The following is a 26,036-nucleotide window of genomic DNA, read 5'->3' as shown; positions in this document are numbered from 1 at the left end:
CAGACCCTCGCTGCCAAGCTTGGGCTGAGCGAGGGCTCTGGGACACATGGGTACCTGGGCGCTTGTTGCATGAACCATTTTGTCGATGTGGAAACTGAGGATTCGTGAGCCAAGAAGAAAACTCCCTGGGACGGCAAGAGCTGGAATATCCGAACCCGGATCCCTGTCCCTCTGTGACTCTGTCACTCCCCAGATGTCCCCAGCCCAACCCCACGCAGTGGGTGGGTTGGTCGGCTTGCTTCTCAACTGCACTTGGAGTTGGCAGAGCCCCCGACCTTGAGGCCAGGGCTCGGGTCAGGTGCTGAGGACAGCCCAGGTGCAGCTCCAGGGCACCCAGGGGGAACTTGCCTTTGCCCACAATGCCAGGCGTGGCCATCCGGGGCTGGACTGTTGTGTACCTCCCCGGCTGTGCATGCCTCACACCTCCGCTGCAGCCAAGGCCTCAGGAAGTGGGGATACCATCCCCCCGGCCCCAAGTTGTTTGGCTGTGGCAGATAAGCCTGGAATGTGACTCGGCTTTTTGCACCCACCCGGTAACTTCGACTTTGATCAGGCTTAGCACTCACAGCAAACAAACCCCGCCGGGCTGGGGGGATTGTGCCATGCCACCTGGAGCCCCTCCCCCACCTCAGGTCCTTCCTTCCCTGGGAGGCAGAGCTGCCTGCAAGCGAGGGGTCCCAGGGTCCCTCTGACCCCTGCTGTCTCCCCTGAGTTTCAGCGAGAAATGTCCTGATTGGAGATGGACGTTCGTGCTCAGTGAGGAGACAGAGGCCGCGTGGCCCAGGCCCATGGGTGGGCGGCTCAGGGCAGAACCAGGATGTGCTGGTGTACCTGGCCATGGCCTGGAACCCAGGGGCCTGGGCCACGTGAGAGGCGGCCGCCAGAGGGAGGTGCAGTGTCTGGAGTCCTTCACATGTGCCAGGGGTGCGTTGGGACGGAGTCTGGTGATGCACTTGACCTTGTGGCTTCCAGGGCTCTACCCTAACAGGGCTGGAGGGAGAAGGCGCTCCTGTGGGCAGATGACAAGTCTCTCTGGTCCACAGGCTCCCCATCTTGTATGCAGGGGGTGGGTGTCTGGGCTCCTGGGCCTATAGGGGCATGGCACCTGCTGGAGCTCGGGAGCCACATCTGGTTGTAACAGGAGCACCCATTGTTTTTTGTCTTGGGCCATCCCCTTCCTGTCCTTTTTTTTTAAAATCAGGATTACATGGTTGGCCGGGGTAGGAAGGACTGAGGATTTGGGAAAAGTGGGTGAAATCATTGTTTCTGAATTTTCCATTTCTTGTTTCTGGGGGAAGGGGAGAGACAAAGGGAGAAGCCACACACACCCTCCCAAATGTCCCAGGACTTGGGGATGGGGAGCCGCCACCCAATATCAACCCAGGGTCCTGCTACAATGCGTGTTCTGAGGGTGCTGACCAAGTGGTTTGGATAGTTCTGCAGTGCTGTCGATCTCGCCGTTCCGGGGGTGAGGCAGCCCCCCAGTGTCCACTGGCTGACACAGTCGACCTCCGGTTTCTATTCACCCAGATTGGTGCTGTCATCGCGTGCTGGGGTAGTTGTCCGATTTGCTCCGTTCTTCCTCTGCGACGGTGCCAAATGGGCTGTCTTATTCTCCATGTGTGTCAGGGTTGGTGTTACTGCTCTGCCTTTTTCACTCGCCAGCAGGTTGTAGGTTGAAGGACAAGGGCCAGGTGACCCAAGCCCCACCAGATCCCTCACCCCTAGGGTTTCTGCTTTTTTTTTTTTTTAGAAAAAAATTTTTTTTAAAGATTGATTTTTGGGAAGTTGGAGTTTCAGGGCAGGGGAAGGCAGAGAGAGATTTCCCATCCATTGGTTCAATGCCCAAATGGTTTCAACAGCCTGGGCTAGGCCAGGCTGAAGCCAGGAGCTTCCTCCAGGCTCCCATGTGGGTACAGGAGCCCAAGGACTTGGACCATCCTCAGGAGCACCAGCAGGGAGTTGGGTGGGAAGTAGAGCAGCTGGGACTTGAACTAGCATGTGTGGGGGATGAGGGCCTGGGGCTGGTCTCTCCCTGGGCTCTGAAGGCTGCCTTTTTCCTCTGTCAGGTGCCTCTCAGGGCAGGGCCCCGGGCTTCCTGCCTTCTGCTGTCGCTTGTCTCCTCAACACCGACTTTTCTGCGGATGACCTTGGTCGGGTTGTTCACACAGGAGGGATGTTCACGGGTGCCCTTGGTTGCGGAGGGTCATGGGACGTGTTGACCTCGGAGTTGCCCACACGTTTGTCCCTGGCCTGGGGCTTCTGGACTCTTTGAGGAGGTCTTTTCCTTGGCTCAAATGAGCAGGCAGCAGCTGGGGAGGCTCTGGGAACCCCTAAATGCTCTCTGGATCACTGGAATTGCCCATCTTCCCCGCTGAAGGGATAGGGACAGGCCCCGAATGGGCAGCCTTGACTGTCAGGCCAGCAGCACCCAGGGGCCTTGGTTCTGACTTGGTATGTCCAAATGTGTCAGGTAAGCTCTGTGCGTGGTTAATTATAGAGCCCCGGGGCCCAGGCTGGCAGTCGTGGCTGGTGTAGCATAATAATAGGATAATCTGGTATGATTATTATAATGATATGACGGTCATATTTGTGATGTGTGGGGCACTGTGCTGAGGGCAGACGGAGAGCTGAGGCGTGGAATGCGGGACCCCCCAGTTAGCGTGGGGGTGGGGGACAGGATTTGAGCCGGACTCCAGCCTCAGGGTCCACACCCCGCTGTCTCCTTGGCTTCTGGAATGGCGGTGATTCTGCCCAGGATGGCTCCAGGCAGCTCCATGGCGCGTCACCCCGCTCCTTCCGAGTGTGTTTTATTTTAAAATCCCATAAAAATAGCACAGCTCAGCTGGAACGGCTGTGTCTTCAGATGCCTCTGGGGCACTTCCAGCTGCTGCTTTGCTGGACTCAGAACCGGCCCGCCCGGGTTCTTGGGCTCCCGTCCGCTGGTCCTGTTCACCCGGCATGCTGGCAACTGCTCTGTACCAGGACTGCCTGGCAGCCCAGAAGTCCACGTTGTGTTCTGTGTGTCTGCCCCGGGTTGGGGTGAGAGCAACGACTCTGGTGCCTGGGGGCTGTGGCAGAGCTGCGTGTCCAGCCACCCTGGGGGAGGACAGCTCAGTTCGTGTCCCTGGCAGCCCCCATGGAGACGGCTTCCTGGCCGGAAGTGACTCAGCGTGCAGGAAGCTAGGGCCCCTGCCCCTGGGCGGGCTGGCCGATCCTTACCCCGTGGTGTTTCCACGGATGACGGACAGGGCTGCCCTTGCTGGCTGCTGTCCACACAGCTGAGCTCAGAGCAGTCCATGGGGGAGGGGCATGGGAGGGGGGGCGGGTGTTGCTCCTGGGTCACTCTGTGAGGTCAGGGGTGTGGTGGGGGGACATGAGGCCCCATACTCAGCCTCTGCCCCAGCAGCCTTGGGGGGCGTCCACCCTGCCCGTCCCGGCCTCTAGCCTTGGGAACCAAGTGCTGTCCCTTCCCCGTCCGCCCACATCTGAGGCTGTGGTCAGTCTCTTGGTCTCCGCAGGCTGAGTTGGAATTCCCGGGCTCCCTGGAGGGGTCTGTGTGGCCCAGCTGTCTGCAGCTTCCCCTCCCCCTTGGTGTGGGATCACAGCAGAGACTAATGGGGGTGGGGGCTCTGTAGGAGGAATCAGCAGCTGTGTGGCCTTGAGCAATTTTCTCATCACTCCAGCCTCACCTTTCTGCTCTGTGAAATGGACGCAGCAGTGTCTGCCTTCTGGGGAACGCTGAGCTAAGTGACACAGGGCATGAGCAAGCACCTGCAGCCTGGCGGAGCCCTGCCATGTGGGGTCAGGAGATGTTGCTACAGTATCCCCCAGGGTACCTGTGGGTCCTGGGCTGCCTCCTGGAAGCCTCCCTGCTCACCACTGACCCGGGAGCCTTGTACCATCTGCCTTTCCAGCCATGTGGCTTTACATGGGGTGATCTGGTTTACCTGACTGTGGCCCCAGGCGGAGACAATAGCAGGCCCTTGAGGGATGAGGAACCGTGCCCGTCCGGGTGCCAGGTTCTCTGCCAAGTCTGGGGCTGGGGCTTGTGCCTGCATCTGAGGAGGAGTAGACGTGCCGGTCGTCTTGGCTCCATTCCGGAACCTTGCAAAGCTGTGTTGTGTCTAGCCTGAGAATGGATTTATGTGATGGATGGATGGGTGAATCCCCGAGGATAGCCGGGTGGGTGAAGCCAGCGGCCAGGGTGGGTGTTAGAGTTGCTGGGGGACCTGCAGGGTTGGTCTAGTCAGGGCTGGGCTAGCTCAGGGTGTCCCTGCAGCCCCACGGACGGTGGCTGCATGGTGCTACCTGGCAGGGCACTCCTGGCACTCTGCGACTTGGCAACTGCAGGGCCGCCTCCTGCTGCTCCCCTGCCTGCTCGCCTGGGATCAGCACCTTGGCAGATCCCCTCCAGTTGGGACTCGCCCTCGGTGGCGCGTGAGCTGGCAGAGAGCACGCGTGGCACCAGGCGGCCCTGCTCTGGTTCCTGCCCATCCTGTGTAGCCTCACCCTGCCCTGCGGGCCAGGAACCCAAGAGGGCCTCCGGTTCCCAGGTCTGGGGCCAGGCTGCCTGGGGGTGCGAGGTGCCAGCACGTGCCTGCCCAGTCCACAGCCCCTCTCTCCACCATGTCATGGCATCTTGAATGTGGCAGCTCAGCCCACACTGGAACTGGGTGGACTTGGGTTTGTCCTGGGCTCGGCCAGCTCCCACGTGGCTGGAGAAGGTCCCTGCTGGTGGTCAGCGCCCTGCCACACAGGAGCGGCAGCAAGGACGGTGCTGAGCTGAGTGTGAAAGGCTTGGCCCAGTGCCGGGATCTGGGTGGGTTGGCTGATGGTGATGGGTTACCCGGACAGAGCAGCGCCTCTGACCCCAGAACCCTTACCCTTGCTGGGAGGGCACCCCCATCCACCTGCAGGGAGAACCCCAGTGGCCTGGCATGACCTCTGCACTTTGTCCCCAGGAGTCACCCGGACCTCCAGCGGCCGGCTCCGGAGGCTTGGAGACCCCTCAGGCCCAGGTAAGTGGCTTAATCAGCCGCAGTCCACCAGGCCCTGAACCCCACTTGTCCAACAAGGATGGCCCCGGATGCAGGGGCTTCCAAGCTGGCTAGCGCCGTCCTCGTGTGGGTGGAGGCTGCCTACCAATGGCAGCTACCTGCCTGGAGGTGAGAGGACGTAGGGGACATGGCGCCAAGTAGGGGCCACTCAGCCCTCTCTGGGGTGCTGTCGTGGGCGCCTGGCAGCCCTGCTGTACGGAGGATGCGCCTGGCTCAGGTGGCGCTCGTTACCTGGGCTCACAGACTGAACTCTGGGTGCTTCACCAGGGAGGGGACTAAGGTTGCCAGCTCTTGCCCTCTGCCCAGGAGGAATGCTCAGGGCCAGCACAGGCCGGCCAAGGGGCTCCAGCAGGCACGGAGGACCCTGGACCTGGCCCAGGCTGGCCGCTGCAGGCTCCGCTGTCCCAGAGCCCGTCCTGTGCTGCGCTGGGTGACCAGGCTGGGCCGAGGGGACAAGTGTGTCATAGAGAAGGTAGGGGCTGGCCCCTCGGGGAGCAGGCCTGTGAGAGGAGGAGGTGAGAGTCAGAGAGGGCTCATCAGGGCTGCCGCTGGCCCTCCTCAGGCTGCCCCATCCCCTGCCCAGCCTGTCTGGGGGCTATGCTGGGCTGTTGGAAATACTGTTTGCGCTGTCCACGGGGTGACTGCCCACGTGAAATACAGGAGTGGTGCTGTGGCACCGCAGGCTAATCCTCTGTCCTTGGTGCCTCATCCCATGTGGGTGCTGGTTTGAGTCCTGGCTGCTCTGGTTCCCATCCAGCTCTGTGCTAATGGCCTGAGAAAGCAGCAGAGGACAGCCCAAGTCCTTGAGCCCCAGCACGGACGTGGGAGACTGAGTACGGAGTTCGTAACTTTTGGCTTTGGTGTGGTGCCTCTCTCTGTCTCAACATCTGCCTTTTATACAAATGAATGAATCTTTTTAGCAAGGCGATAAAATTTGAGAGGCAGAGGGTGGGGTATGTGCGCTCAGGCACACATGCACAGTGGTCACTGGGCAGCTGGAAGTGGGACTGGGCTGTGGATGGGACTTGGAACCTGGGCCCGGTCCAGGTCTCCCAATTGCTCAAGTCCTCACCTGCTGCCTGCTAGGTACACCCTGGCAGGAAGCTGGAGTGGGCACTCCGACATGGACATGGCCTCTTAGCTGGTGTTTTAACTGCTAAGCCACGTGCACTCCTGGAGTACAAAATGTAGGCGTATGTTAGACATGTGTTCGTTTGCATAGAATTCTTTACTCTTGGTTGACCTCCACCAAACAGTGACAAGCGGCTGTGAGACCGACAGTACTGGGGCCCTGCCTGCCAGCCAGCCACCTGGGAACCCAGGGTCCTGAGCCTCAGGTGCCCCCCTAAACTCCTGAGCTCTGGGCTGGGGCCCGTCTTGAGGACAGCGGGGGTGGCAGTGGTGTTGGCATGCTGGCATGTGGGTGATGAGCGGACTGCAGGCGTGTGAGCGTGTGGGAGGGCCCTGTGGTGCAGGGCGGGTCTGGGTGTGGGAGAGGAGGGTGCCGCAGGGGGCGACGAGTGACTCAGCGGCTGCTGTGGTTCCTGCGCGCCCCGCCCCTCGCAGCCTCATGGGGCGCCAGCCACAGATGGCCCGCCGTATGCCTGCGTCTGCGAGCCTGTGTCCAGGGCCCCGTCTGCCGGCCTGCTCGTGGGATGGGCTTTAGACGAGCTCCTGGTTCTGGGAGCCACAGGCCTTGGGACACCCTGAGGCTGTGGGGACACGGCTCTCTGCTGGCAGCCGCTGCCTCATGCCCGCCCAGCCTGTTCTGTGCCGTCAGCCTTGGCAGCGTAAGGCATAATTTGCCGAGCCCTGAGCTGCCGGCCTGGGGACTGAGTTTCGCTGGGTTGCCTGCTGACACATGCAGTCCAGCCTCAGCTGCCCCGTCTCAGACCAGTGGCTTCCCTGCTGACAGGTCCAGGGTTGGGGGGCAGTTCTTGGCCAGACCCCGTGCCTCCGTGTGACCCTGTCTCCTCTCCAGGATGCTGAAGGAGGCCCTTGTGGTTCTTGCTCCGCGGCCACCCTGGGGCAGGTGGGGCTGAGCCCCCATGGGACCCTCTGCACCCCGCCCCTCCTGCTGAGGTGGGGTGGGGGGACACATGCGTGCCGAATGCACCCTGCCTCGCCATGCGTGTTGTCGGCAGCACCCCAGGGCCGTCCTGCTGCCACGCATGCTCACACGGGAGCCCTGGACGGTCACCCATGCAGGCCCACGTGTTTGCTTTGTTCTGAGTACATTTTGAGAGAGACTAAATCTGCCCCTCTGGCCCGCGGGTGGGCTGTGATGGGGTTCCTTGCTGTAGATGCTGCTGGGAGCATTTTTGCACGCATGTGCATATGTCTCCCCGGTGGGTCAGACGGGCCACAGGGATGCCCACCTCCTCCATGTTGCCACAGCACCCACGTGGACAGTTTCCGGTTTGTTCTGCACGTGCTCACTTGCTCATTGTCCCAGCGTCAGGCAGTTTCCGGCCGACCTTTGCCCTGGTTCCCACGGTGCACATGCAGTCCCCTGGGTCATGCCCGAGCTTTCCCACCTCTGCTGGATTGCCAGAGCCTTGTCCTTCTGAGTGCCCACATCCAGTGAGCTGTGGTCCCGCCCCTCCTCACCCCGTACCTCTGGGGCCCACGATCCCACACTCACTTGAATCCTGGTCCCTCTGCCCCAGAGCCTCAGATTGTGGCCTGGAAATGAGGACTTTGCCGATTAGGACGGCCCAGTGACCAGGGCACAGGGAGGAGGGGACCCGGTGACGGCAGAACTGGGGCAGGGAGTGCCTGGGAGGGTCAAGGCTGGACCTTCCCTAGGGCTCTCGGGGGGAGCGGCCTTGGCCAGCACCTTGACTTTGGCCAGTTCTGTAGTCAGGTGTTCCGTGACAGTGTCCCCAGCACCCTGCCCACTCCCTGGAGGCCCTGCGGTCTCTACTAGAGCCTGCTGGTTTGGTGGCCATGTCCCCAGAGGTACGGGGGGGCTGTCAGTCACCCCCACATCTTGTCTGGGGCACTGCCCCCATACCTGCGTGTGCACCGCTCAGTAATGGAGCTAATGGCCCAGTGCCCTGTGTCCGGTGCTGGAAGACGCCCCAAGACCTCGCCTGCACTGAACCTCATCACGCTTGTCTGTTGATACCTCAGCCCTCCCACTCCCACTCGAGAAAGATCTCAGCCCCCACGGTACCTTGGGGTTACTGAGATGCCGTCAGCTCCCCTCTCCCCCAACCCATGCTGTGTCCCTTGGGTGGGCTGCCTGTGACTTTGGTCATGTGCTGGTCAGGCCTCTCCTGGGACCCCAGGTGGTCCCTGTCTCCCTCAGCGTTCCTCTGCAGACCCCTGCACATTCAGAGGATGAATGCCAAGTTCCTCCTCGGTGCAGGTGATGGAGGGCGCTAGGTTACTGACCACACACCTGGTTGCACCCTTGGCCCACCCCCCTTTTCCAAGCCCTGGGTCCCTGGTTGGGGAGAAGTAGCTGGTGGCACTCCCCTGTCCAGACCATTCCTGCCAGCTCCTGTCCCTGCCCTCCGCCATACTGCTGGGCTGCAGGATAACGTTGAGGCCGCCGCCCGTTACACCCCGTCCGGCAGCTGCGTTCGGCTGGGCTGCCCTCATGGCACGTGGGGCAGTTAGCATGGCTGTCCCGGGCTTGTGAGGAGACGCCTGGGGGATGGGCGGGGCACTGGTCGGGAGGAAGGGTCTTAGCCTTGTCTCTGAGGAAGGGATATATGGAGGGTGAGCAGCGAGGGGAGCGGGGAGGAGGCAGCCACAGGCACACAGCTGCGTCACCTCGGCAGGTTTCCGCAGTCGCTGGCGTGGCTCGCCTCGGTGTGGGGGGAAGCCTCTGCTCGGTTGTCCGTCCAGCAAACACAAGTGGTCAGCACCGAGCAAGACAGAGGGTGGGGTGTGTGTGGGCGGTGAGACGCCAGCTTGTGGTGGGGAGACTGTGGCGCCCTGGGCCGAACTGACCCCTTGATCTGTTCCCCCGGATCGAGCTGAGCAGGCTGGGGGGTGCTGTGCTGTGCCAGCTCTGGCTCCAGGCAGGCTGCAGGCGACGATGATTGCACGTGTGGGCCCCGTCTCAGTTCCACACGGAGCTGGAAGGGCTCCCGTGGCAGGCCGGCCGAGGCTGCTGGCAGCGTGGAGCCCCTCGGCGGCCTCCAGGGCAGGGAGTAGCATGTTTTCTCAGGAACAGCCAAAGCTCACGGCGTCGGCCTGGGGCTCATGGGGCCGGAGGGTCTCGGGCTGCTGCCCGCCCTGCTGGCAGATACAGTAGCCGTGGCCGCCATGGCCGCACAAGGTCAGCGGGAGGGCTTGGCGCACCGAGCCCCTTTGGTTTTTTGTTCAGGGAAGCAGACACGAGTGGGGGGATCTTGAGGTGAACAAGAAATGAACAGAAAGGCTGTTGGTAGCTTTTGGGGCCTCACTGAGCCCTGGGCTGGGGAGGGACAGCGGGTCAGGGTGGGAGGACCACCGTAGCCCAAGGCACCACTCTGCTTGCTTGGGCACGCACCAGGAGCAAGGCAGTGGCCGACCCAGGAGCCCCCTCTTCCATGGTCCTTGCTGTCTCCAATAGCATCACCCCTCCCCCGGCCTGCTGGGCAGGGAGCTCAGGTCACCCCGAGGTCACCGGGCACTTTCTTTTTTTTTTTTTTTAATATTTATAATTTTTATTGGAAAGGTGGATATACAGAGAGGAGAGACAGAGAGGAAGATCTTCCGTCCGATGATTCACTCCCCAAGTGAGCGCAATGGCCGATACTATGCCGATCTGAAGCCAGGAGCCTCTTCCGGGTCTCCCACGCGGGTGCAGGTTCCCAAAGCCTTGGGCCGTCCTCGACTGCTTTCCCAGGCCACAGGCAGGGAGCTGGAAGGGAAGCGGGGCTGCCGGGATAGAACCGGTGCCCATATGGGATCCTGGGCGTGCAAGGCGAGGACCTTAACCACCGTGCCATTGTGCCGGGCCCTCTTTTTTTTTTAATATTATTTTTTATTGAATACATTGCATTATGTGACACTGTCTCATAGGCTCTGGGATCACTGGGCACTTTTGAAAAAAATATGTTCATTTTACTTGAAAGAGAGTCAGACCCCTGGTTCACCCCCACAAATGCCCTCACAAGCCAGGGCTGGGCAGGCTGCACCCGGGAGCCTGGGATGCACCCCGGGTCTGCCATGTGGGTAGCGGGGGGCCCAGGTGCACAGGAGCCGTCCCCTGCTGCCTCCCAGGGAAGCCGGCTCAGAAGCGAAGCTGGGACTTGAACCAGTCTCTCTGTGGGCTGCGGGTGTTCAAGGCTGCGTCTGATTCAAATGCTTGTTACACCAGGCGGGTTCTGTCTCCTCCCCACTGAATGCCTGGCTTCTGGGCAAGTTTGACTTTTGCCCATGGCTGGTGCTACTGGATCTCAGCCAGCCTTTCCGCCTCGCGTGGGAGTAGGGCTCCACCGGCATCGTCCTCCCGGGAGTGGGACGGGAGCTTTGCTTAGGAGGCCGCTGTGACAGGGCTGTCCACCAGAGCCAGCCTGTGTCTCCAAAGAAAGCCTTCCTGGCAGAGGTGGCCTTTGGGAAGCCGTGTGTCAGGTGGGCAACGGGGCAGGGCAGTCCCAGCTGGGTTAAGGCAGTGCACGCCAAGGGTGGCCCTCATCGCTGCCCGTGGGTCCAGCCTCCCTCGTGCCTGCCTGGTGTGTGGGGCATGACGTCAGCCCCCTGACCCTGCCCAGGTTTCCAGCTGCTTTTCCTCATGGGGTCTGCGCCTGGCCAGTTCTCATCTTGCATGTGGAGGTGGTGACATGACAGAGCAGGTGGCCAAGGCATGCAGGTCACGGCTGTTGGTTGGTCCAGGGCAATTGACAGAGAATTGACCAAAAGAGGCTGGTGGGTGCAGGGCCCTCCGGGATGTGGGCAGGCTGGGGTGGCCGGCAGCTCAGTATGAGCTTGTCTACAGGTTTCTGGGGCTCCGGTGACCCTGAAGGTCCAGCCCACTGGACTACTGTCCTTGGTCCAGAGTGGGAAAAGCTGGGCTAAGCCAGGCCTCCTGAGTTGGAGACGGTGAAGCCTTATATAACCGCAGAAATCTCGGCAGGGGAGGCAGGGAGGGACCACCGTGCAGGGGCACAGGAATGGCCCGGCTATTGCACAACCTAGTGCCAGCACGGGGGGGTGGACCCCAGGGACGGCGGGGGTGGCAGGGGCGCCCCCTCGTCCTGCAAGCCACACCCCACGCCCCGCATCTGCACTGGCTCATGGCTAAGGCAGGTCTTAGAACCCAGCTGGGACTGCCAGGATTTGGGCTTCAGATTATCCCCTGCTTGGGCCAGAGTGCTTGGACTGGGGGCATGGCAGAGAGAGGAACCTGGAGCCAAACTAGGTCAGGGCTGCCAGGCACTGCACCGGCCCCACAGGGACTCTGGGGTGCCCCTCCGCCACAGCCCAGTCCCTCCCCCACCCCTCCGGGCCGGCCGGCCGTGCCGGAAGCTGGTGCTTGGATGAATCGGAGTGATTCGTCCTGATTTTTTTTTTTCCTGTGGTGACTGAACACGCAGGTAGCGGCATTTCCAATCAGAAAAAAGAAAAGGGAATTTTTTTTCAGAATCAGAGGAAAGATGAAGTAAACCCCAAACCCTCCGTGGTCTGCACCGCTGAGAGAAGCGCAGTGAGCAGAACTGACGGTGTCAGCAAGAACAGCGGAGAACGGGGTGCAGGGCTCAGGCCTGGCTGGGTGTCTGTGGCTGCACCTTGACTTTGTCCCCTCGCGGCCCCAGACGCCCTTGGAAAGCTGCTGGCCTCCGTGGTCTTCCCCTTCCAGTTGCCTTGCACTCCTCGGCCTGTGACCCCACCCCTGCCGCTGGCGGGTCCGCCTCGCAGGCCGGCTAATCCAAGATGCTATTCCCAGCTTGGGGGGCCTTCCTGGAGGTACAGGTGCAGACCCCCCCAAATCTGGCAGCGTTTGCAGGCGTGAGATGGGGATACTGTTGGCCCCCAGTGCCACAGATTTCCGCCCCCAGGGAGGTCCCCCTTCAACCCTGCACCAAGCCATCTGCCGCTTTTCCCAGGCACATTTCCTAGAAGCTAGATTGAAGTGGAGCAGCCAGGACTTGAAGCTGTGCCCTGGTGGGATGCCGGATCCACAGGCAGCGGCTTTGCTTGCTGTGCAGGGCTGTTTGGACCTAGCCTGGGCGCGGGTCCTTGGCACGCCTGAGATGCAGAGGCCCCCTGAGGTGAACGTGTGCATGGGGGCGGGGGTGGGGGCCCCCCGAGGTGGGGTAGAGCAGCAGGCAGTCTCCCCTTTTTCTGAGAAGCTGGAAATCAGGTCTTGGCGTCTTCCTGTTGGCACAGAAACGTGAGTTCCTTAAGTAGGACCTGCCACCACCGCGGGCCTGGGTCTTCGGGTCAAACCGAATCCTTGAGGGGCAGAGTGCCCCTCCCCCACAACTCCCCTGAGGCTGGCTGCCGTGGGCACCTCCCAGGTGCCTGGAGCAGCAGCTGCTGATCGCCCGCCCGGCCCAGCCCTGTGCTTCCCCGGGAGGCGCTGAGTGTGGGGAATGTGCAGCCAGGGGACGTGCCCCTCCCGGGGGACAAGGCTGCACTGACTCATGCCTGTGTGGCAGGAATCTTCCAGGAAGCCTCCCTCCCGGCTCCCGGGGTGGGACAGCAGCTCCGTGTGTCACCGCGGGCTAACGGGACGCTTGCTCAGGGTTCATCCTGGGGAGGTGCTTCCAGAACCTTCTCTCGGGCCACCGGCCTCCTGTGTGTCCAGTCGGTGACGCGCCGGGAGCCGAACTTTTGGAGTACTCCGACCCGAGGAAATCACTGCATGTCGGGCCGGGGAGAAATGCGAGGCTTTGGAAGTCGCCAGGAATTTGACTCTGCGAGTTGGTTTCCGAGAGGCTGAGTTAAGTGTCTCCAAGTGGATATTAAAACGGAGCGGCGGCGGGGCTGGAGGGGGTGGGGAGAGGAGGCCACGCCGTCCCGCCGGAAGCCACACGGACCTCGGCAGCCAGCGCAGGGAGCACCAGGCGGTTGTCCCTGTGTGCAGGGGAGGACTCTGGGGGCTGCCGGGTCCTGAGTCCCACCCCAGCTCCGTCTTCCTGCCTGCTCCCTCCTGCCGCCCGGTTTGAGGACGCAATGCTGCTTGATTGCGGCTACACATGAGCAGCACATGGAAGTGTGGTAATTTGGATACATTCGTGATTGCAACAGATTGAAGGCATTAGACCAGACAAAGAGTGTCTCCCGAGGAGGAGGAGGAGGAGAGAGGGCGGCAGGGGTGAGAAGGGGAGGACTCCTGTGAGCAGGCAACGCCAGGACGCCCGCGCTGCAGCCCAGCGGCTCCATAGGAATGGAGAAGGACCGGATCGCAGGTAGGCGGACGCTGCCCCTGCCCCAGCCGGGGCCTGCTCCTCACGCACCCCCCGACCCTGGAGTCTGGTCCAGGCTGCAGGGAACAGCCCCCCAGGGGGTCACTTGCACTGGTTTCTCTGGGAGTTTTTCTTCTGCGCTGTTCCAGGTTTGGGCCACACAACCGTTCCCACAGCCCCACGCTGTGGACACGAGCCCAGCCGCCTTCCCCGGTGCCGTGATGATGCTCACCTCCTCCTGCCCCTCCCCCATGTCACTCCGTGTCCTCCCCACCCCCGCCATGGCCACTGTGCACGCTGCTCAGACTCATGGCTCAGGGGGAGGGCGGGGTGCCCCAGGCTGGAACTTAGGTTTGTGTAGCCTGTGGTCGGCGCTTTGCTGCCAGCTGGAGTGCGGCTTCAAGGGCGCCTCGGTCCCCTCCCCAGGCTGGCGCTTCTGGCCCTCCCTGGCTGTTGATTATAGAGACGGGAGCTCCCGGTGCCCAGAGGAAGCATGCGTGCGTGGGTGGGCGCGCTCCTCCATCCGGGCCTCGGCAGGAGGGGACATGGGCCCAGAGGGGCAGGGGCGTGAACAGATGGGTTAAGACAGGCACCTCTGTGAGTCAGGTGCAGGGCTGCGCGCCGTGGGCTCTGCTGGTGGCCTGGGGTGACTCGTGGGCTCCTGCAGGGCTGCGGTTACTGCACTGTGTGTGGTTGTGGTCCCCTAAGGGACTAGGGAAGAGAAGCCCCCCTGTGCTGCTCCTGGGCCCACTTGGGTTCCAGGAGTGGCATTAGGGTTTGGGCGGCAGTCCTGGGGAGAGGAGGCACCCGGGGTCCTGCTGGTGGAATATGTTTATGTGTGCAGAGGTGAACACCACACACACAGAGGCACAGCAGTCAGACCCCAGGAGGGGGGACGGCCGTGCAGAGGGCCGGAAAGCCCATCTGTCAGCTTGGAGCTCAAGGGCAAGGACCCGCTGGGAATTACTGGCTGCAGAGGGGCCTGCTGCTCAGAGAGACCCTCCCAGACTACCCTGCAGGCATGTCCCTCTGCTGGTCTGGCGATGGGGGCAGGGGGCAGGCCTTGGGCAGCCTCGGGTCTGACCTGAGGGAGGCTGAGGCAATGGCATGCTTGGGACCTCCTGCGGTGGTTAGGTTCAGGAGTTTAGCACGAGGAGCCGCAGAACCGGCCGGCCCCTGGCCCCTCACGCTGCCGTGCCTCAGGCACACCCCTCCCATGCTCCCGTGCATGTCCTGTTGGGTTGCGGTGTCTTTCTGTCCACTCTCAGTGTGTGAAGCAGTAGGGTGGGAGCCGCGCCTGCACCTTGCTGGGTGATGGAGTAGCAGGCAGCCCGGTCTCCCCTTCTGCCAAGCACAGGCGAGGGGCAGCAGGGCCCCACGCAGTGTCCTCCACAGGATGGGCTGCCGGGCAGCACCCATCCCCACCTGCTCATACGTGACTAGTGGTGGGCGAGGAGGCTGCCCACCTGCGCCTATGTGGTCATGGCCTGCCCAGGCAGATGCCCACGCTGGCTTCTGGACATGCTGCTGATGCTCTTGCTGGTTCCTGGGCAAGTGGCTGTGTCCCCAGGGCTGCCAGGAGGAGTTGATGGGAGGGCTGTGGGCCTGCTGTGAGAGGCCACCCCACTGGGGTGAACCCAGCCTGGGCAGACCCAGCCCCCGGGAGTCGTCAGACCCGCACCCTGCAGGGTGTGCCCAGCCCGGGCAGGCCCAGCCCCCGGGGAGCCCTCGGACCCACATTCTGCTCCAGGCCCTGGAGCTCCACACTGGGCTGCCTGGGGAAGATGCTCCTGGCGGGGGATTGTCCACAGGGCCAGTGGTGCTGCGAGGCGCTGACCGACTGACCGGGGGTTGGAGTTTTCTCTGCTGGCCCGGCCCTGTGGCTTCTGCAGCTGTAGCGGGTTTTATCTTGTTCCAAGGGCTTGCATCGCAGCAGGGAGCAGTCTGCCGGGGAACTTTCCACCAGGGACTGTTGCTCAGCCCAGCGGGCCCTGGGTTGGGAGGCGGGGACTGGCCAAGTCAGGCTAGGGCAGGTTGTGGGAGCCTGATGGCTGTGGGGGCCTGATTTCCGGAAAGCCAGAAGCCCCCAGTGGAAGGCAGGCTGGCATGCCTTGGCTTCCGGCTGCGTTGCCCAGCCTCCGCCGTCACCACTGCTTGCCCCTCTCCTGGGACCCCATCTCCCTCTGCCTCTCCCTGATGCTGAGGAAGACCACACTGCAAGACCCTTCAGTGCTTATGTCTGCCAAGATTTTGATCCCCAAAGTGGTCATGTTCACAGGCCTGGGTGTGCGAGTGAGCCTGGCAGCGGGAGGGGACCCCCACTCACACCGGCCTGCTGTGGCTTCCACGTGCCTGTGTGCTTGCACGACCCCATCTCTCAGCCCCCGGCAGGATTCCAGAAAGCACTGGGAGCTTGTACCGCTGCCCTCTCCTGGCCCCTCACCCAGTGGTGGGGAGGCTGAGGCAGAGGCGTGCCAACTGGCTGTCCATCTGCCTGGTGGGTCTGAGGACCGACCGTGTGCACCTGACACAGTTGTGAGTTAGACGGCCACGCACCGCGAGACTGGGGCCCTCTGGGTCACCGAGGCCACTATGCTGTTTGGCCGCGGGTGCCTGGAGATACTTTATAAAATTCATGGTGGGGGCTTGCGTTGTGGTGTGGTGGGGCAAGCCATTGCCTGCCTGTAACACTGGCCATCCCGACCCGGAGAGCCGGTTTGAGTCCTGGCTATTCCAGTCCCGACCCGGCTCCCTGCTAAGGCCCCGGAAAAGGCACTGGAGGACAGCCCAAGTGTCCGTCCACATAGCAGAGCCGCGTGAAGTTCCTGGCTTCAGCCTGGCCCAGCCCTTCGGAGCCTGAGCTGAGTGCAAGCACAGCTGGTTTGTTTGTGTGACCAGCTCGTGTCGGGGGACACTGTGCCCTCGGGGTTCACCCATGCTGAGTGATCCAGAATTCTCATCCCGGAACCTCGGGTGTGGGACCCCTGTGTTGAGGGGTGCTGCCGCCTGCTGACGGCTGCAGGTAATGCCGTGACCATCCTGGGTGTTGGTCCCTGTCAGTTCTGGTTGGTGCCCAGAAGGGGTCGCTGCATTCTGGGTCTTTCTGAGGAGCTGTGTGTGTGTGGTTTTTTCTGTTGTTGTTTTTAAGATCTATTTAAAAAAATTTTTTTATCACAAAGTTTGATATACAGAGAGGAGAGACAGAGAGGACTGTGCTGCACTGATCCGAAGTCAGGAGCCAGAAACGTTTTCCAGGTCTCCCACGCAGGTGCAGGGTCCCAAAGCTTTGGGCCGTTCTCGACTGCTTTCCCAGGCCACAGGCAGGAAGCTGGATGAGAAGTAGAGCTGCCGGGACTAGAACTGGCACCCACATGGAATCCTGGTGTGTTCAAGGCAAGGACTTTAGCCGCTAGGCCACTGTGCTGGGCCCGGAGCTGGTATTTTTTTTAAAGTAAAATATTCATGCATTTAATTGAAAGGCAGAATTACAGAGAGAGACAGAGAGAGGTCTTCCATGCTCTGGTTCACTCCCCAAGTGGCCGCAGCAGCCGAAGCTGAGCTGATCCGAAGCCAGGAGCTTCTTCAAGCACCTGGGCCGTCTTCCGCTGTTTTCCCAGGCCACAGCAGGGAGCTGGATGGGAAGTGGAGTAGTGGGGACTTGAACCAGCACTGACATGGGATGCAAGCATGGCAGGTCTGTTAACCTCTGCCCCACACCATCAGCCCCTGGGATGGCCTGGTGCCTTCCCCCGTGTCTGCTGGCCGTGTTCCCACCAGCAACGCACATGCCTGCCTCCCCTTCTCCATGTCACCTGCTCTCGTCTTCCCTCTCGGTGACGATGGCCGTCCTGCTGTCTGTGAGGGCAGAGTTGAGTGTCCCTTCCCAGTGGCCTCTTGTGTCAGGCCCTCGGCCTGTCTGTGGTGGCCCCTGCATGCCCCTGGGGAGAGGGGGTCCGTCAGGCCCTCAGCCTCCCTGCTGGCTGTGGGTGTCCCCTGTGGTCCTGCCGACTTTGTGTTTCTGCACAGCCTGCCTTCTCCGCCTCCAGTCCAGGGTGTGGGAATGTGTGCTTTGTCCCACATGCACTTGGCAGGTGTCCTCTCCCAGCCCAGGACACCTGTGTGCTCCGCTGGTGCTCTGGCTGCCAAGCCAGTATTTCCAAGCTTGCCCCAGCCTTCCCTTCCGACCCAGGACAAGGAACGTGGCTGCTGAGCCGCGCACACGAAAGCCCAGGCCTGCTCCCCCTGGGCTGGGGGGCCGGTGCCCAGCTGCAGCCCTGGTCGCCAGACGGGGCAGGGTGGGCTCCAGCCTCCGTGGGTGTGGGTGGGGCGCAGCACCCATCGCCTGCCCTCAGCTGTGCTTCTCTCGACCTTGTGTCCACAAGTGGCCATCCTCGTGGCCTCCCTGAGCGTGGACACTTGTGTGGAACTCACTGGGACTGTGACCCTGAGCTTGTCACCTCCAAGGCGTGGCCAGCTGCCCGGAGCGGGAGCCAGGCAGGGCTCACCAGCCCTTCCTTGCCTCCTGGCACTCATCACCCAGGAGGTGCCCGCCCTGTGCACTCCCTCACATCCTCCTCCCTGCCCCGGGCACCCTTCACCCGCCAGTCACATTCCCCTGGTTGTCTGTCGTCTGTCTCATCGCTCGTTCCCTGCGCCCCTGCGGCCTCCGGCCTGTGATGGGACTCGGGCCTCTGGCTTGCTGCCCCCACCCCTGGTTCCGCCTTGCATGTTGTACACATGGGGACCCCCTGGGCTGAGCATGGTAGAGCTGGCCCAGCAGCAGCCATGCACCCCTTGGAACTACTGCCCAAGAGTTGCCAAGCAATGGGGAACCATGCTGGGGCCAGGCCACTCCACGGGGTCCTGTGGGCACGGGGGCCTAAGTGCGTCCGCAGTGGAGGGTGGGGGGACATCCTGGGAGACTCGTACGTGCGGACAGGCCAGGGACTTCTGGCCCCATTGGACACAGCGGCCCCAGCTCGCCTGGCGAGCGATGGTCAAGGTCTCGCCAGGTACAGGCCGGTGCTTACTGAGGTCTTGTAGGCGCTGGACGTCTCCGTGTACCCCGCCTCTGGCAAGGAGTGAGACACGGCCCCTGGTCACTGTGAACTGGCAAGCCAGCAGCTGTTTTGAGGTCAGGGCCAGGAGGCATCGGACAATAGACAGCCGGATGCCATGGGTGCCTGGGCCATGAGACTAAGGGGAGACCCACCTGGGAGATGGCAGGGAGATAGAATGACCGGAAGGAGCAGCCAGGCTTAGGGGACAGCAGGCGCAGAGGTCCTGAGGGGGCAGCTGGAGTGGCCAGAGGGCGTGGCTAAGGGAGGGCGACATGAGGCCACTGGGGACATGCCCTTGTCCTCCTGGGTGACCTCAGTGGCCGGAGTGGCTCTTCTGGGCAGGTGGCCCCATGGCTGAAAGGGCCACAGGCTGGATGATGTGGTGGCCAGCCCTGTCCAGCCCTACCCAGCCCTGCCCAGCCTGCCTAGCCCTGCCCAGCCCTACCCAGCCCTGCCCAGCCCTGCCCAGCCCTACCCAGCCCTGCCCAGCCCTGCCCAGCCCTGCCCAGCCCTACCCAGCCCTGCCCAGCCTGCCCAGCCCTGCCCTACCCAGCCTGCCCAGCCTGCCCTGCCCTACCCAGCCTGCCCTGCCCTACCCAGCCTGCCCAGCCCTGTCCAGCCCTACCCAGCCCTACCCAGCCCTGCCCAGCCCTGCCCAGCCCTACCCAGCCCTGCCCAGCCTGCCCAGCCCTGCCCTACCCAGCCTGCCCAGCCCTGCCCAGCCTGCCCTGCCCTACCCAGCCTGCCCTGCCCTACCCAGCCTGCCCAGCCCTGCCCAGCTTGCCCTGCCCAGCCCTGCCTTGGAGGCCACTGGCTGGGTGCACTTGGTTCAGGCACAGATCGGACCCATCAGAGCCTGGAGTCTTGCTCCTGGGGGCCGGTGGCACATGCTGTGGCCTGCCATTGCCCTGGGCCCTGAGTGCTCCCTCTCCCCCCCCACCCGCCACCAGCCATTGGGGCTCCTCCCTTACTGTGGGGCCCTGGCTCTGCGTGGCTCTCATGGTTCTTGGAGCTTGGGGCAGCAGGAGGAGCTGTGCCCCATGGTGGGAGCCCAGCCAGAGCCCTGGGGAAAGCCAGGTGAGCAGGGTGGCAGTGCCTCCCCCCAGCCCCAGCCTCTCTGCCTGGGGCCTCCAGGACTGGCCCCTGCAACCACGCTCCTGCCCTGCCCTGTGCATGCCACAGTGAGAGCTTGTGCAGAGGCTGTGGCTGAGCGGGCACAGGGGAGCCCTGCCAATCAGGGAGCAGGTGCCTGATCCCACACAACAGATGTTTGGGTTGAAGCCCCCAGCCCCACATGAAAAGTTTGGCTTGGCGATTAAGTGGTTTGACCTGGGGGGTGGGGCACATGAGAGCAGACAGGTGCTCATCCTGTCTGCCTGTCCATCCATCCCTCAGGGTCCCCATACCCTGCCCTGGTGTAGGGGTCCGGTTCCTGGGGTGGGGGAGTCCAGTGTTCTGGACCACCCAAGGCGAGTGTCTAAGGATGGCCCTGGGGTCATTGTGTCCCGGGGGCTTCACACGGATGGAGTGGGCTCGTGCTGGTGAGGGTCGGCCTCTTTGGGCACAGCGCGTCACTGCCCAGCAGGTGGCGGTGCGGGTCCTCGCAGCGCGCCCACCCTCCCGGCTTGGCGGGAAGCGGGAGGAGAACCAACGCGCCCCCCACCCCCGGTCTGGCTTGGCTGGCGAGCCCTTGCGGGTCCCCTCGGGACTGGGGGGCACGGCTGGACCTCGGACCTCCGCCCCTGCCAAGATCAGAGAGGCGGGAAGGAAGGAGCAAGCGGTCTCCCGGTCCTCGTTGTTTCGTGTTGCTTACCTCAGAAACTTTTCTACCCTGCCTCTCTGCTGAGACATCCAGAAAAGGCGGTGGAAGGGACGTGCGCCCGCCGCCCCTCCTGTCCCCGACCCCAGCCTTGTCGGGTTGAGTGACAGATGTCGCTCACGGTCAGCTGGGGCAGTGGGAGATCTGGTTAAGGCCAGGGACCCTCCCTTTGGGGGGTTCAGCCGTGTCCCCACGAGTGAGCCTTGTTCCTGTCCAGGCCTGGGGGCGCCAGAGCTGGCCTTCCCTGGGTAGAGACGGGGGAAGCAAGCTGCCAGCTGGGTCTTGCAAGGAGCTGCTGGGGGCCAGCGCTGTGGTCCAGCTGGTTAAGCAGCCACTTGCAACACCCACGTCCCACGTGGGTTCCAGTTCTAGTCCCGGCTGCTCCACTTCCCATCCGGCTCCCTGCTGGCACACCTGGGAACGCAGAGCCGGAACGCCCGAGTGCTTGGGCTCCTGCACCCAGGGGCGATCTGGTGAAGTTCCCAGCTCCTGGCTTTGGCTGGGCCAAATTTTTAACAAAAATTTACAAAAGAAAGAAAAGAAACTGCCCCCTAGTGGCCATGCCTTCCCACTGGCTTCCCAGCTGTCTGCACCCTTATGCTGTCCCTCCGGCATGGCTGTGTGGTGAGTCCTGCTGAGGCTGCCACGTGCGTGCTGGGTGGCCTGGCCACTCATACCCTTTCCACGCGCAGGGACCTGCAGGACCTGCACCCGGCAGGGTCACTGGGGCCGCAGCCAGGGAGCTGCGTGACCCCTGGGGAGCGGACACTTGTTTGCTGTGGCTCTGGAGGCTGCACAAGCCGAGGCTGCGGGCCTCGCCTGTGGAGGCTGCGGGCCTCGCCTGTGGGCCTCGCCTGTGGAGGCTGTCCTGCTGGCTCAGCCCACGGTGCACGGTGCGAGGGCAGGACCGCCCGTGGAGGGCGCAGGCAGCAAGCGTGCCGTTTTAGCAGGAACCATCCTCCCATTTTCTCTTCCATCCCGGTGGAGCTGGTGTGTGCCACCCTTCCGGTCGGGGCTGGTTCTGGGTGGTCCCCAGGAAGCCTGCTTAGCTTAGTTAATCCTTTGGGCTTTGGCTGTGTAGGCTCAGTTGACGCTATCACAGACCCCTGGTGATGACGTCACAGCTCAGCCCCTTGGTGACGTCGCACCACAGGCCCTGATGATGGCGTCATACCATAAGGCCCCTGGTGATGACGTCGCACCACAGCCCCTGGTGATGACGTCGCACCACAGGCCCCTGGTGATGACGTCGCACCTTAGGCCCCTGGTGATGACGTCGCACCTCAGGCCCCTGGTGATGACGTCACACCACAGGCCCCTGGTGATGGTGTCGCACCTCAGGCCCCTGGTGATGACGTCGCACCACAGGCCCCTGGTGATGACGTCGCACCTTAGGCCCCTGGTGATGACGTCGCACCTCAGGCCCCTGGTGATGACGTCACACCGCAGGCCCCTGGTGATGACGTCACACCACAGGCCCCTGGTGATGAGCTCGCCTGCAGCCTCCTCTCCCTGCAGACAGACGTCAGGTGGCGGGCCGCCTTGCTGGTCTCGGGTTGTCTGGCACAGAAGCAGCTGCCTGCTCTCGGTCATCGCGCGGCCTGAGGACGGCCGGGTCCAGGAGCTGAGCACGGGGGCCGGGGCTTGTTTCCTGCAGCGCTGTGACGTGAGGCCGGCCTCGCTGTTCTGGGTGACTCGGCGTCTGGACCCCCACGCTCCCCGCTGCTGTCCCAGTTGTCGCCAGGTCGTGAATCGTGGCGGGGCCCAGGAAGAGCCTGGAGTCCGTGGAATGGAGGGGATGGAGGGGTGGAGGTAATGGCAGAAGGTCAGGGAATGAAAAACAGACAGAAAAGCAAAGCCAAAAGTTGTTTTTTTAAAAATGATCCACAGCTGGATAAACCTACAGTGAGAAAGAGATGGGGAACTTAAATTCGTGGCTGTGGCTGGCACCGTGGTATAGCAGGCTCATCCTCTGCCTCCCGTAGGCGTACTGCTTCGAGGCGCTGCTCCACTTCCCATCCAGCTCCCTGCCTGTGGCCCGGGAAAGCAGTCGGGGACGGCCCAGAGCCTTGGGACCCTGCACCCGCTTGGGAGACACGGAAGAGACTCCTGGCTCCTAGCTTTGGATCGGCTCAATTCCAGCTGTTGCAGCTGTTTGGGGAGTGAATCATCAAACGGAAGATCTTTCTCTCTGTCTCTCCTCCTCTCTGAATATTTGACTTTGCAGTAAAAATAAATCTTTTTTTTCTTAAGATTTATTATTTTTTTTTATTGGAAAGGCAGATATACAGAGAGGAGAGACAGAGGAAGATTTTCCGTCCGATGATTCACTCTCCAAGTGAGCGCAACGGCTGATGCTATGCCGATCCGAAGCCAGGAGCCTCTTCTAGGTCTCCCACGCGGGTGCAGGGTCCCAAAGCTTTGGGCCATCCTCGACTGTTTTCCCGGGCCACAGGCAGGGAGCTGGATGGGAAGCAGGGCTACCGGGATTAGAACCGGTGAACATATGGGATCCCAGGCGTGCAAGGCGAGGACCTTAACCACTGTGTCATTGTGACGGGCCCAGTAAAAATAAATTAAAAAAAAAAATAAGTAAGGAGGCTGACATGTCATAGCTTTAATTTTTAAAAGATTATTTGTTTATGGGCCCGGCGCGGTGGCGCAAGTGGTTAAAGGTCCTCGCCTTGCACGCCCGGGATCCCATATGGGCGCCGGTTCTAATCCCAGCAGCCCCGCTTCCCTTCCAGCTCCCTGCCTGTGGCCCGGGAAAGCAGTCAAGGACGGCCCAAAGCTTTGGGAACCTGCACCCGTGTGGGAGAACCGGAAGAGGCTCCTGGCTTCGGATTGGCATAGTATCGGCCCGTTGCGCTCACTTGGGGAGTGAATCATCGGACGGAAGATCTTCCTCTGTCTCTCCTCTCTGTATATCCGCCTTTCCAATGAAAAAATAATAAAAATAAATCTTTAAAAAAAAAAGATTATTTGTTTATTACTGGAAAGTCAGATTTACAGAGAAGAAAAAGAGAGAGCAAGATCTTCCATCTTCTGGTTCGTTCCCCAAGCGGCCGCAACAGCTGGAGCTGAGCTGATCCGAAGCCAGGAGTTTCCTCCAGGTCTCCCACACAGGTGCAGGGTCCCAAGGCTCTGGGCCGTCCTCAACTGCTTTCCCAGGCCACAGACAGGGAGCTGGATGGGAAGTGGAGCTGCTGAGACATAAATCAGCACCCAAAGTTGGATCCCGGCACTTGCAGGAGGAGGATTAGCCAGTTGAGACATCATGCTGGCCCCAAGTTCTCTCTGTTAAATGACATGTGTAATTAAAAACAAACAAGCAAATAAAGCCCGCTGCCTTCCAAGAAGAAGGAGGCTTCCTTGATGGATTCTATCAATGGCACAAGAATGACGAATCCCCATCTTAGACAAACTATTCCAGAAAGGAAGAGACCCTTAAACTCATGTTGTCAAATGAGATTACCCAGATATTACCCAAGCAAGCTAGGTGAAGCGAGTGTCCGTCATCGTCCCCGAGGGTCGGCGTGCTGACATCCTCACGGCAACGGCCAACGGATCCAGCCGCCTGGGAGGGCTGTGCGTCAGAGGGAGCCGGGCCCGCCCCAGGAACACGGGGACAGCAGTCAGTGTCACTGTCTCAGCAGAGTGACGACGGTGGCCATTCCCATAGACAGGACGCAGTCATGGCGGAGCGTCTCAGACAGTCAGGACCCACACGGAAGTGTGGAGTTAATGCCACCAAGTATGGCACGAGGCCAAGGTACCCACCCAACCAGCTGCTTCTGGAGCAGCAGCTCCAGCCGCTGCAGGGAGACACTGAAGGAATCAGGCTTGGAGACGACCAGGCTGCGGCTGTTCTAAGATGGGGTGAGCCCTACTCAGTAAATCCTGCAGCGTCTTCAGTGCTGCGGCCCTGGGCGCGAGCTGTCTGCCCAGCTGCAGCTTTGCCCACTTCCTGTCAGCAGTGAAACCAAAACAGGATACCGTGACACATGTACGTGATTGCTGTCCGGTGTCCCAGCACGGCTCCCAGCATCCCTGACCCCCCTGGGGTGGGCACCTGAGTGGCCTGCAACCCCACCTCCCCCGCCGCAGCTTTGGGAGGGGGCTGCTTTGCAGGGCAGGTTGGAGACTGGGGGAACCCAGGGCTCCGGGGCAAGGTGGTCACTGTGGCCAGTGACTGAATCAGCCGTGGCCGTGACCCAGGCCTCCACAGCACCTGGGGTCGGGGGGGGGGAGCTCTGGGGGCCACCACTGCTTAGTTTTCATTTTGTAAATGTAAAACTTCTGAAATAATACAGCAAAAAATACATATATATAAGCAAACTGATGGGCATGGGGTGGAGAGGGTTGGGGGACTGTGTGCCCCTCCCAGGGCAGCTGCACTGCTACCATTGGTGTCCTTGAAGATGTCATTTGTGGGGCACGTCCTGGGCACGGTGGTCAGACCCTGGCCAGTGGCTTGCAGGCAGGGTGGGTCCGAGTCCAGCTTCACCACCCAGTCCAGCTCCCTGCTAATGCACACTTTATGGGGCAGCGGGAGACAGCTCTGTGGGGGCACTGCTACCCACAGGTGGCACCTGGATGGAGCTCGTGGCTCTTGGCTCAAAGTGCTTTTTAAAAACTTAAAAATGTTACATCACATTGCAGTAGGTAACATGAGTTTCTGGATTCTGTGAGCCACTGGCAAATGATTGAACCTGAAGAGCAGATGTGAGGTTGTGAGGTCTTCCGGTGGTAGCCAGCAAGACACGCATGCAACATCACACGTACACACCCTCACACACACCTTCACACATGCGTGTGTGCACCGGCCATACAGAGAAGCAGTTACTGCCCACGGGCTGCGGGACAGGGCGTGAGAAGAGGGCTGTGCCTGCACTGGGTCAGGCCTTGTCAGGGAACAAGCGGCCGCCTGGTGGCAGAGCTGTTCTCGCCTGGAGCTGGGGAAAGGACTGGTCAGTCGCAGCAGCTTAGTGGACACCTGGGGAACTCAGGAGGTTGTATGGAAAGGCTGCAACGGTCTCTAGGAGCTGTCCCAGAGGTCAGAGTGGGCTTCTGGCCCTGGCAGCCATGATGGAGAGGGGAAGGAGGCAGCCTGGAGCCAGGAAGGGGCAGCTTACCTGCAAGACCCGCACCCTCTCAGGGCCGCCCCCGTGCACGAAGCCCGCACCCTCTCAGGGCCGCCCCCTTGCATGAGGCCTGCACCCTCTCAGGGCCGCCCCCTTGCATGAGGCCTGCACCCTCTCAGGGCTGCCCCCTTGCATGAGGCCTGTACCCTCTCAGGGCCGCCCCCGTGCACGAAGCCCGCACCCTCTCAGGGCCGCCCCCGTGCACGAAGCCCGCACCCTCTCAGGGCCGCCCCCTTGCATGAGGCCTGCACCCTCTCAGGGCCGCCCCCTTGCATGAGGCCTGCACCCTCTCAGGGCCGCTCCCGTGCACGAAGCCCACATGCCCCTCAGGCCCGCACCCTCTCAGGGCCGCCCCCGTGCACGAGGCCCGCACCCTCTCAGGGCCGCCCCCATGCACGAGGCCCACATGCCCCTCAGGGCCGCCCCTGCGCACGAGGCCCAGCCCCACCATCCGTGTCCACCGTCCACTGGTGTAGAACAGGTCTGTGCAGGTGGGCTTGGCGCTGAGCCTTGTCCCGGCTGCTCCGAGGGCAGCCTCTGGGCACTGGTTTCAGATCTTCCCTGGCATCGTGCAGTTTCACTTGGGATGTCTTCCCTTGAAG

General features: G+C 61.9%; 1 protein-coding gene across 2 annotated transcripts in view; it reads left to right on the top strand.

Annotated features, from left to right (window-relative positions):
* SEPTIN9 (septin 9) overlaps nucleotides 1-26,036 on the top strand; it is a 113,804-nt gene that overhangs the window by 8,689 nt on the left and 79,079 nt on the right. Inside the window, exon 2 of one of the 2 annotated variants that reach the window (XM_040989871.1) lies at nucleotides 4,965-5,021. In XM_040989871.1, the coding sequence (XP_040845805.1) occupies nucleotides 4,965-5,021 (57 nt within the window). Of the gene's footprint in view, nucleotides 1-4,964; nucleotides 5,022-13,377; nucleotides 13,415-26,036 lie in introns of those variants that run through there. The other variant, XM_040989873.1, reaches the window with a different exon arrangement.

Source organism: Ochotona curzoniae, unplaced genomic scaffold (assembly GCF_017591425.1).
Source record: "Ochotona curzoniae isolate NIBS_2020 unplaced genomic scaffold, NIBS_Ocur_1.0 contig_523, whole genome shotgun sequence".
NCBI lineage: Eukaryota > Metazoa > Chordata > Mammalia > Lagomorpha > Ochotonidae > Ochotona > Ochotona curzoniae.
Note: the sequence above shows the minus strand (reverse complement) of the source record. Positions and strands in the feature narration are given on the sequence as shown.